This window comes from Salmo salar, chromosome 18 (genome assembly GCF_965601325.2).
Source record: "Salmo salar chromosome 18, fSalSal1, whole genome shotgun sequence".
Taxonomy (NCBI): Eukaryota; Metazoa; Chordata; class Actinopteri; order Salmoniformes; family Salmonidae; genus Salmo; species Salmo salar.
Window position 1 is genome coordinate 8,173,373 of NC_138308.1, and position 12,194 is coordinate 8,185,566.

The 12,194-nt window shown below is 38.9% G+C and overlaps 1 protein-coding gene across 6 annotated transcripts in view; it reads left to right on the forward strand.

Annotated features, from left to right (window-relative positions):
• mypn (myopalladin) overlaps positions 1–8,480 on the forward strand; it is a 53,778-nt gene extending 45,298 nt beyond the window's left edge. For 5 of the 6 annotated variants that reach the window (XM_014154274.3, XM_014154272.3, XM_014154275.3 and 2 more), the window contains 7 exons: positions 245–394; positions 489–571; positions 1,159–1,288; positions 1,465–1,672; positions 1,926–2,091; positions 2,352–2,485; positions 5,842–8,480. In XM_014154274.3, coding sequence (XP_014009749.3) covers positions 245–394; positions 489–571; positions 1,159–1,288; positions 1,465–1,672; positions 1,926–2,091; positions 2,352–2,485; positions 5,842–6,020 — 1,050 coding nt within the window. In that variant the 3' untranslated portion in view covers positions 6,021–8,480. The remainder of the gene's footprint in view (positions 1–244; positions 395–488; positions 572–1,158; positions 1,289–1,464; positions 1,673–1,925; positions 2,092–2,351; positions 2,486–5,841) is intronic. The other variant, XM_014154276.3, reaches the window with a different exon arrangement.
• Positions 8,481–12,194: the final 3,714 nt, after the last annotated feature.

Consider the following 12,194-nt stretch of genomic DNA (forward strand, 5'->3'; position numbering starts at 1 on the left):
CAGTACAGTGAGTACAAAGGTTCTTTTAGTATGTGATCCCATCAGAAATTGAACCCACAACCTTAGTGTTGCGCTATCAACACTCTTACCAACTGAGCCACACAGGACCACACAGACTGTCAATGTTTTATTTGCCAATGCCAGGCAAATAAAAAAAGTTGGATCATATTTGGGGGTCGCCCGGGATCTGGACATATACTCAACGTTTGTTAGTAATCTCCCTGTCTCTTCAACACCATTTCAGGTCTACTGGTTCAAGGATGGCAAGCAGATCTTGAGGAAAAATGATCATTATAAGAAGATAAGAGAGGGGGACGGAACCTGTGTCCTACACATAGAGGTCACCAATAACGATGATGACGGCAACTACACTGTCATGGCAGCTAACCCCCAGGTAACCTAACCACCTGTAATTGTTTCACTCTTAATCACCTTTCTTACCCCTTCACTAAATCTGATTGGTTGATTAATGAATGAATGCTCACCAGGGACGAATCAGCTGCTCTGGTCATTTGATCATCCAAACGGGTCCTCTCCGAAACCGAATGACACCTATGATTCACTCTCAGAGGTGAGCAGGACTGACTGAGTGTGCATTGGGATCTGCAGAGGTAAGAAGAACCCTCTTTAGGTTGGAGAGCCAGCATGATTGCAGCTCTTACTGTTTTGTGGAGGCTACTTACAGTAAGATCCCAGATGTACATATTGCCCAAACTACTGTTGAACAGCCCTCATAGCAACCATAAACCAATATACCGTTAAACCAATCAGAGAAAAATACATTGTTTTATCTCTATGATAGCAACATTAATCTCATGCATCGTTGTATGGGCTCCCGAGTGGCGCAGCGGTCTAAGGCACTGCATCTCAGTGCTAGAGGCATCGCTATAGACCCTGTTTCAATTCTAGGCTGTATCACAACTGGCCTTGATTGGGAGTCCCATAGGGCGGCACACAACTGGTCTAGCATCATCAGGGTTAGGGTTTGGCCAGGGTAGGCCATTGTAAATAAGAATTTGTTCTTAACTGACTTGCCTAGTTAAATAAAAAATCATAATAAAATTAGCGAAAGCGATTAGCGATTGCAGATGACAATATATCTCAGCAACACCAGGGCCAATATACATGTACTGTAACATGTTCAGCACATCCCTACAGGGTTCGGGCCCGCATACAGGAAGTGGAAGAGGGTGAACCAACCCAGGAGCGCTTCTTCCGACCTCACTTCCTCCAGGCTCCAGGGGACATGGTGGCTCATGAGGGCAGAGTCTGTAGATTAGACTGCAAGGTATATCATCTCTGGATTAAATAACCATGGACTTGTAAATAAGCAATGGGCATTTAATACATTTTAGAATGACTATTAAAAAAAATCATTGCTATAAATCAGTTAGCATAGCCTTTGAAGATAGATAGGACTGGATACATCTCACAAGAAGCGTTGTGTGTTTCTCTGTTTTCCAGGTGAGTGGCCTACCAAACCCAGAGCTGATGTGGCTGATCAACGGGAGGCCCATCTACCCAGACTTCTACCACCGGATGCTGGTGAGGGAGAACGGCATCCATTCCCTTGTCATAGACCCTCTAAAACAGGACGACGCTGGGACATACACCTGCATCGCCAGCAACAAAGCAGGACAGAGCTCCTTCGGTCTGGAGTTAAGAGTTGTGGGTAAGAGTTCTCGAAACAATGAAGTATTTTCATGAAACCCAAATAGTGTACCACTTGATAACAAATTAGTATTTCATTGTTTATAAAGATTTATAAGCATTTATGATGACTAGGTAATCAGTGATAGCTTTTGAATAAGTACAAAGTCAAAACCATTAATTTGTTGGTATAGTGACGTATGCCATGACAATTAATAAGTAGTAGTAATTAGTAATTGTACATGACAGAGAATAACTATTCTTTGCCCGTTCAGAAAAAGAGATGAAGCAGGCCCCCCAGTTTGTTGAGAAGCTCCAGAACACAGGCATCGCAGAGGGAACCCCCGTCCGACTGGAGTGCAGGGTTCTGGGCATGCCTCCACCTGTTATCTATTGGAAGAAAGACAACGACACCATTCCTCACACCAAGGCCAGAGTCAGGTTAGTATTCCCTAACTAACCTCTCCCCTTTCAGCCAGAAAGGTGACTGCCAATCCTGTAGGTGCACTTATAATCAAACTCATGAAGCCGAGAGGTAACACAAAACCGTGCTTAGCGATGTCGGTGCATGCCAAATTAGCTTCGACTTTTTGAGATTAGAATATTGATGCCTGTTATTCACCAAAAAAAACCAAATAGAACACAGTGAATATATACATTTAGAATGATCATTTAATTGAAGAGATGAATTTTGATTCTAGCATACACCAGGATGCCACTGGATATGTTTGCCTCCTGATTCAGCCAACCAGGAAAGAGGATGCTGGCTGGTACACCGTATCAGCAAAGAATGAGGCTGGAATTGTTTCATGCACAGCCAGGCTAGACATCTATGGTGAGTTCAATTCAATACAACTTTCAACAGCTTTCTTTTACCCACCAGTGTTTATTGTGATAGTTTTGAATGAGTTAATAGTTGCTAATGATTGTGCTTAAAGTATATCAAGATATCAAATAAATGCACAATAATACCCAAAGCTACAGTGCCTTCAGAAAGTATTCACGGACCTTGACTTTTCCCACATTTTGATGTGTTACAGCCGGAGTTTAAAATAGATTAATTTGAGATTTTGTGTCACTGGCCTACACACAATAACCCATAATGTCTAAATGGAATTATGGTTTTAGAATTTCTTATACAAATTAATACACAATGAAAAAGTTAAAATGTCTTGAGTCAATAAATATTCAACCCCTTTGTTATGGCAGGCCTAAGTAAGTTCAGGAGTAGAAATGTGCTTAACAAGTCACATAATAAGTTGCATAGACTGTGTGTGCAATAATAGTGTTTAATTAAAAATCTTTTTTAATGACTACCTCATCTCTGTACTCCACACCTACAATTTTCTGTAAGGTCCCTCAGTCAAGCAGTACATTTCAAACACAAATTCAGCCACAAAGACCAGGGAGGTTTTCCAATGCCTCGCAAAGAAGGGCACCTATTGGTAGATGGGAAAAAAGAAAAAAAAGCACACCTTGAATTTCCTTTTGAGCATGGTGAAGTTATTACTTACACTTTGGATGGTGTATCAATACACCCAGTCACTACAAAGATACAGTTGAAGTCGGAAGTTTACATACACTTAGGTTGGAGTCATTAAAACTCGTTTTTAACCACTCCACAAATTTCTTGTTAACAAACTATAGTTTTGGCAAGTCGGTTAGGACATCTACTTTGTGCATGACACAAGTTTCCAACAATTGTTTACAGACAGATTATTTCACTTATAATTCACTGTAACACAATTCCAGTGGGTCAGAGGTTTACATACACTAAGTTGACAGTGCCTTTAAACAGCTTGGAAAATTCCAGAAAATTATGTCATGGCTTTAGAAGCTTCTGATAGGCTAATTGACATCATTTGAGTCAATTGGAGGTGTACCTGTGGATGTATTTCAAGGCCTACCTTCAAACTCAGTGACTCTTCGCTTGATATCATGGGAAAATCTATAGAAATCAGCCGAGACCTCAGAAAACAATTGTAGACCTCCACAAGTCTGGTTCTTCCTTGGGAGCAATTTCCAAATGTCTGAAGGTACCACGTTCATCTGTACAAACAATAGTACGCAAGTATAAACACCATTGGACCACGCAGCCGTCATACCGCTCAGAAAGGAGACGCGTTCTGTCTCCTAGAGATGAACGTACTTTGGTGCGAAAGTGCAAATCAATCCCAGAACAACAGCAAAGGACCTTGTCAAGATGCTGGAGGAAGCAGGTACAAAAGTATCTATATCTACAGTAAAACGAGTCCTATATCGACATAACCTGGAAGGCCGCTCAGCAAGGAAGAAGCCACTGCTCCAAAACCACCATAAAAAAGCCAGACTACAGTTTGCAACTGCACATGGGGACAAAGATCGTACTTTTTGGAGAAATGTCCTCTGGTCTGATGAAACAAAAATAGAACTGTTTGGCCATAATGACCATCGTTATGTTTGGAGGAAAAGGGGGGACGCTTGCAAGCCGAAGAACACCATCCCAACCGTGAAGCACGGGGGTGACAGCATCATGTTGTGGGGGTGCTTTGCTGCAGGTGGGACTGGTGCACTTCACAAAATAGATGGCATCATGAGGACGGAAAATTATCTGGATATATTAAAGCAACATCTCAAGACATCAGTCAGGAGGTTAAAGCTTGGTCGCAAATGGGTCTTCCATATGGACAATGACCCCAAGCATACTTCCAAAGTTGTGGCAAAATGGCTTAAGGACAACAAAGTCAAGATATTGGAGTGGCCATCACAATGCCCTGACCTCAATCCTATAGAAAATTTGTGGGCAGAACTGAAAAAGCGCATGCGAGCAAGGAGGCCTACAAACCTGATTCAGTTACATCAGCTATGTCAGGAGGAATGGGCCAAAATTCACCCAACTTATTGTAGGAAGCTTGTGGAAGGCTACCCGAAATGTTTGACTCAAGTTAAACAAATTAAAGGCATTTCTACCAAATACTAATTGAGTGTATGTAAACTTCTGACCCACTGGGATTGTGATGAAAGAAATAAAAGCTGAACTAAATCAATCTCTCTACTATTATTCTGACATTTCACATTCTTAAAATAAAGTGGTTATCCTAACTGACCTGACAGGGAATTTTTACTAGGATTAAATGTCAGGAATTGTGAAAAACTGAGTTTAAATGTATTTGGCTAAGGTGTACGTAAACTTCCGACTTCAACTATACATGCTTCCTAACTCAGTTGCCGGAGAGGAAGGAAAGCGCTCAGGGATGAGGCCAATGGTGACTTATAAACGTTTAGAGAGTTTAATGGCTGTGATAGGAGAAAACTGAGGATGGATCAACAACATTGTAATTACTTCACAATACCGACCTAAATGACAGAGTGAAATGAAGGAAGCCCGTACAGAATACAAATATGCATCATGTTTTCATAAGGCGCTAAAGTAAAACTGCAAAAAATGTGGCAAAGCAATTAACTATCCTGAATACAAAGCGTTATGTTTGGGGCAAATACAACACATCACTGAGTACCACTCTTCATATTTTCAAGAATGGTGGTGGCTGCATCTTGTTATGGGTATGCTTGTCATTGGTAAGGATTAGGGATTTTTTGTTGTTGATAAAAAATAAACAGAATAGAGCTAAGAAAAGGAAAAATCCTAGAGGAAAACCTAGTTCAGTCTGCTTTCCAACAGACACTGGGAGACAAATTCACCTTTCAGCAGGACAATAACCTAAAACACAAGGCCAAATATACAATGGAGTTGCTTACCAAAACGACGTTGAATGTTCCTGAGTGGCCTACTTACAGTTTTGACTTAAATCGGCTTGAAAATCTATGGCAAGACTTGAAAATGGCTGTCTAGCAGAGATCAACAACCAACTTGGCAGAGCTTGAAGAATGTTTAAAAGAATAATGTGCAAATATTGTACAATCCAGGTGTGCAAAGCTCTTAGACTTAACCAGAAAGCCTCACAGCTGTAATTGCTGCCAAAGGTGACTATAACATGTATTTACTCAGGGCTTTGAATACATACAAATGAGATACATGAAAATGTGCTACATTTTCAAAAAACATGTTTTCACTTTGTCAATATGGGGTATTGTGGTGAGATAAAAAATTGTTTTAATCCATTTTGAATTCAGACTGTAACACAACAAATTTTTGAATAAATCAAGAGGTATGAATACTTTCTGAAGGCACTGTGTCTCTGTTGTCTGCAGCCCAGTGGCATAAGCATGTTCCTCTGCCTATGAAAAAGGCTCCGCGGCAGGGCAGTCGCTATGCAGTGCTGACCGGCCAAGGCCTGGACATCAAATCTGCCTTCCCCACAACGGACAATAGCCCCATCCTGTTCTCCAGCTCCCCTGTGGAGGCACAGCTGGAGAGTGAGGAGCTGTGAGGAGCAGACGTACTTCACCATAGGGTTGTAAAAGTCTGTAAACTTTCCCATAATGCACAGGGTTTTCCGAAATTCCAAAAGTTTAGGAATTTTGTTTGAGAATTTTATCAACCTACTCCACCACCACCACCACCACTCTAATCACTACTGGCCCTTTGAACCTACAAACTACTCTTCTCTGGAGTCTCATAGGGCTGGTTTCCCAGACACAGATTCAGCCAAATCCTGAACTAAAAAGCATGCCCAATAGAGAATCTCCATTGAAAGTGCTTTTAGTTCAAGACTAGGCTTAATTTGTGCCTGGGAAACCGGGTCCCAGAGTTTAGTCTGCTCTACCTCCTAATGACTAATCTACTAGTTCATCTAATCTGTGGTGGCCAGTGGGATGGAAGAGCAGGACTATAATCTTAGCAGTTTGTGTCATCTGATTTGTGTGATACATTTGATGTGATACATTGAAATTACAATGACAAAAACGGTTAGATTTCCAACTGGCAACCTAATGCTTTGTTTGTTTTTCTGCCATTCCTATTGAATTGTATCATTTCATTTTATTCACACAAAACAGACAAACTTGCCAAGTTTTAGTTCACGGCCACCGAGTCAACTATCATCTTTTGATAGGTCTGATTTCTTTATGGTTCATTTTGTTCTACTTTTTGATTAGTTAGTTATATATTGAGAAGGTTGTTGAATGTTGATGATCATGACATCATTTCATCATCATACATTTTCAACCTGTTCTTAATCTTTAGCAAATTGACTGTTTCGTTTGGACATGGTTGTTGTATGGTTTGTTTTTATTTCAAACGTATATATTTGTGGCAAATAAAGATAGTTTTTTTTTTTTTTTATGTTTATATAAAATATATGTGCATTAAATGTAAATCAAAGAAATACACTACAAGGAAAGCCAAACTGACAAATTAAATTGTACACATGCATACATTGAGTGGGGGAGGTGCTACTCAATATTAGGAATGTGTTCTTAATGTTTTGTACACTCAGTGTGTATAGCAAGTACTATGAATATGACCAGGTGAATCCAGGTGAAAGCTATGATCCCTTATTGATGTCACCTGTTAAATCCACTTCAATCAGTGTAGATGAAGGGGAGGAGACAGGTTAAAGAAGTATTTTTAAGCCTTGAGACAATTGAGACATGGATTGTGTGTGTGCCATTCCGAGGGTGAATGGGCAAGACAAAATATTTAAGTGCCTGGGTTTTTCATGCTCAACAGTTTCCTGTGTGTATCAAGAATGATCCACCACCCTAAGGACATCCAGCCAACTTGACACAACTGTGGGAAGCATTGGTGAACATGGGCCAGCATCCCTGTGGAACGCTTTCGACATCTTGTAGAGTCCATTCCCCGGCGAATTGAGGCTGTTGCAACTCAATATTAGGAAGGTGTCCTTAATGATTTGTACACTCAGTGTATATAGCAAGCTCTACTATGAATATGTCTTTACAATTTGATATCTAGAGTTGGTTCGACAATATGATTGAATTTCCCTTGATGTTCAATTAAAACAGAATATTTCACATCGAATACATGATTTGTAAATGCACACTTTTGCACTGTGGTTCTGTTGTGTTTTGAGTCCATACTGATAGCATATGGAAAAGCAAGTGTAAGCAAAGGATGGCATTTTAGTAGTGCAAAAGCATTGTGCGAAGTGCAAAAAGACCCACTGTAAGCCTCATTATAAACTTGCAGTGTGATTACATTTGAAACTTTTCTGCAAGAATGTGTGTTATAAGGTGGCGATCATTTGACAAGAGTTTAGTCAACCGAACAATACATAAATAGTCACCTCTTTATAACACAGTTTGAAACGAAGCCAGATTGGAATGGGGTTTATGGTCATTTTTGCACTTTGCTCAATGCTTTTGCATTACGAAAATGGCTCTGTTTCTTCTCACTGCCTCATAAATGGATAGTCGTGCTTACAGTAGCTTACAGTACACCAGGAGCCTTATCCAAGGATTGCATTTCAAACACTATCATGATGTTTACTTTACAGAAATGCCTTTTTAAGGTGAGGAATTTGAGCTGCTATTTCTGCTGTATGGAGATAGGTAACTGAATATGTAAGTTATTATATATGAAAAAAACGAAATTCTGACAGCAATTTATGCAATAATGTTCATACAGCAGTATAGTTGTACTTTGAAAAATATAGTCATGTGTTTCAATGTTAGTGGGTCTAGTGATAGGAAAGATATTTGTTTGTTGGTAGGCACATATGCTTTAACAGAGTTCACTGATAGAATGAAATGTATGTGTGGGAGAAATTATGTTTTGAAGTTTTGATGGAACTGTACACACCCTTGTAGCTAACATGTGATTTTTGAAAAACAGATTAAATGTTTGAACACATATTCAATAAATGTAAAGTTGCACCATGTAAAATAGTTTTTTCCCCTGAGAATAAAGTTATATTTATTCAAAAATATATATATAATGTATATTTTGTACATACATGTGTCTTACACATTATGAATGCATAACATTTTATGGAAATATCTTTAAATTTTATTTATTTTAATTTTACGTAGAATCAGAGTCTAGTAAAATAAAATATATTGTTCCACCTACCTTTAAAAAACATACATCGATCCACTCATTCACAATTGTTATTATTATGGATTATTGACTATTTCATTATCAGCTAGATTCATTTTTATGGAGTATACATTTGAAACATGATAATCAACACATATATCATTTACATTTACCTCTGTTATACAGTACAATAATCCAATTTAATTGGATATCATGCTAAGTCTCAACTACTCTTCCCTTTGGTTTATTGTCAAATATGAGGTGAGATCTTGTTTCAGGCTTATCAGCTTGATATTTACGTATTTTCTTCTGAGACCAATACGCAATTCAAGACAGGAGACAATGCTCAGCTAAGCCAATTAAGCAATGTTAATCACACCAATTAGACTAGCAAAAAAGTTCAAATAGGCATGAAATTACATTCACCTTACTTGACCTAATTACAGTCCCCAGCCTCATTTGACCAGCTGCTACTTGTTGGCTGATTGGTAAATGAACATGTTATACTGGGGTTCGCTACATGGTTGTTATAGTCCTACTGTGTTAAGGTGGTATGAGGGGTGGAAGTGACAAAACCATTATACAATGAATAATTTGATAATGAATTAATCAAAACAAAATTTGATTTAGTCTACTCCATTATTTAATTACTGTACTTTTATTCAAACCATTACTAATTTCAAAATGTTTGTCACGCCCCTCATAAGCCCTGTTTATACCTGGTTCTTGACATCCGTCATATCTTGATCTTGTCTGCAGTCTGCATTCGGATTCTGCTATGAAATAATTTGCATACAGGGAGGGACCCGCAATAGTCTGTATTGCGGACACAGTGGAGGGATAAAAAAAAATGTGTAGACCATGTGTAGACACATTTCTGAAAATGTGGGCACAATCACAATATAGACAAGATCAGGACAGGGCTATAATGGACCCTGTTTCTATCTTTGATTGAACCCTGACGTTTGAGACTCAGGTAATAGGCCCTCTGCTGCGGATATGTCCATGATGAATTGGCTGTGAAGGGACACTTTCTAGTGGTTGGTTTAGGCAAGTAAATGGTCACGTGGTTTCAAGTGCCGTTTTTTAGATAGAAGCCCTGTTTATACCTGGTGCTAACAAGCGTCCTGATCCTGTCCACATTGTTATTGTGCCCACATTTTTAGACAGGTGTAGACGATTAAAAGACGCATTGTGAGTTGATTGTGATCACATCTTCCTGGCCATCTACAGAGGTAGTCAGGAGCCTCGTTTAAACTTGGTGCTAACATGCTCTTAACCATTTCTAAATGATACTTGAGTATATTATTTAATCTAATCAGATTGACGAAGTCTGACCGAACATACTGTAGGCCCCTAATACTGACGTTTTTACACTTTCCCTATTCTTAAACTTCAGAGGCCGTAATCTCCAAGTAGATCTACATGTATCTGGACGGGTCACTCCTTCTTCTGTGACATATGGCTTTTGACAGAGGGGGTAAGCTAGCCACCAGTCCTTGTCAGACAAGCCAATCATACGAATGAGTGGGGAAAACAACCTGGAAGAAATGGAAAGGTCAGAGACTGTCTGAGACATAGGCCACAGACAAGACAAGCAGCAGCTGGCCAACTACATCAATCTGTAATCAATGAACCAAACTGGTTGATGGGATTATATGCCTAATTGCACAGCAAACCAGTCCATCCCCAAAATGACCAAACAGCATGAGCTTGTGTCCATGACCCAATATGACCTAGGCATGAGGCAGCATCTTGGGCATCTAGCAGTAATTCATGATTCATACACAATGCTTCTACACCCTGGTTTTTCTTAATCAAACGTAACAGCATTTGAGTTTCGCGCATAAATCCCTCTCTACAGGCATTAATGTTACACGATCTATTTCAACAAGTAAACACAACGAGAAGAGCTAATAAATATTGACCAGGATTGCTGAAGTCGTTATTCATATGATTTTATGCAGATGTTCTACGTATCTGTTAATGCCATTCAGAAATGACGATTGTCTAACATTTGAGTGCATTTAAAGCTAGCTATAGGCCTACGCGTGAGATGTTGGGATGCACTGTGTGGGTTGGTGTTTAGTTGTGGGTATACGTTTGGATGGAAAGGGAGGGGCTGTTGACCTGGTCAGATTCATCCCTTGATTGTTGGACTCACTTGCACCAGACGGAAAGGATAGACAGTTAAACAAATTATTCTGTCAGTCTCATTTCCTCGCACCACTAGACAGATCAATAATTTATTTCACACATGGTCCCCAGTAAGTACAAGGACACTAATGTATACCACATACTGTGCTTGATTAAGAACACAGCATTGGTAAACAGACCAGCAATAGCCACCCAATATTGGAGCAATCTCTTTTAGTACATTCTATTAAGCCATAGCATTAATGAATATACTTCTTATTTATTAATGTAATGTATGTCCCGTCCCTAACTCTACCAAAAATATCAAATTCAAAACAAAACGTTTCACAAGACCATTAACATATGAGAATATTTTGTGTGTATATGATTTTGTCCTTCTCTAAGTCTTTTTTTATTTTATTAATCCCAGCCGGTGAAAAGAGCAGCTCAGCAGTGTGTTGTCTAGGAGTCACTCTTAAAACCATTTAAATCCCTGGGGTTAGGGGCCACACTTACACTTACTTCCCTGGGGATAATCTGACTCAGATTATCTGAGATTATCAGTATTATCATTATGAGACCAAGAACGAACCCTGTGATAAGTGAATAAATAAATAAAGTGGTGTTTCCTTGATAAAACTCTCTCTTTGGTACAATGGAGTTGACAGTTTCTCATTTATAGTGACATATTATCCCCAAATGTTCTTTCTAAATGTAGGTATGCAATGCAAATCACAAATACATAATCGATAAACACACAAAAATAATTTTTTAAATCATGATAATAAATAATGTTTAGCAATGAAAATTAATTAACTTTCTAAAGGGAATCTGACAAATTAATATTTGAAAGAAGCTGCATAAAAGCCTCAATAATCTATATTACAACAAATGTCAATAATATTGACTTCAAATTAAGAGTTCCCCTATTTTACATTTAACATCTGTTGTTCCTTCAGCTCTTGTGCAATTAAATTACTCATTTTACTTAAGGGACAAAATAACCTGCTCTTATAATCATTGAATACAATATATGCCATATACAGCAAACAAAGGCCTAATGTAAAAAACAAACAAAAAAAAGATCATGGAAAGTATGACTGCAACATATTGATTTCCTGTTGAATTCAAGTGAACATAAGACTTTAAATTGTTACTTAGAGATTTTCCTTTTATGTCACTGTCTTTACAGTAGTTAGAATTTCAACCAAGATAATCAGCTCTATAGGTTTCCTTGCCAGATGGTCGATTTCTGTGTTTGCAACGCATGGCTGTTAGTAAAGCCATGATGGCTCAGCGTGAAGCCGTGACCATATAGAACAGGCTGACTTAATTGGAATTTCATTAGGGATTTGTTTGCGTTTTTGTGAGTGGGTGTGTGTGTGTGTGTTTGTGTGTCTGCGTTGGTGTCTATCCCAGCAAACAATATTGAGGATGGGGGGAGGGCAATATTGGGGAGGGGGTGAAA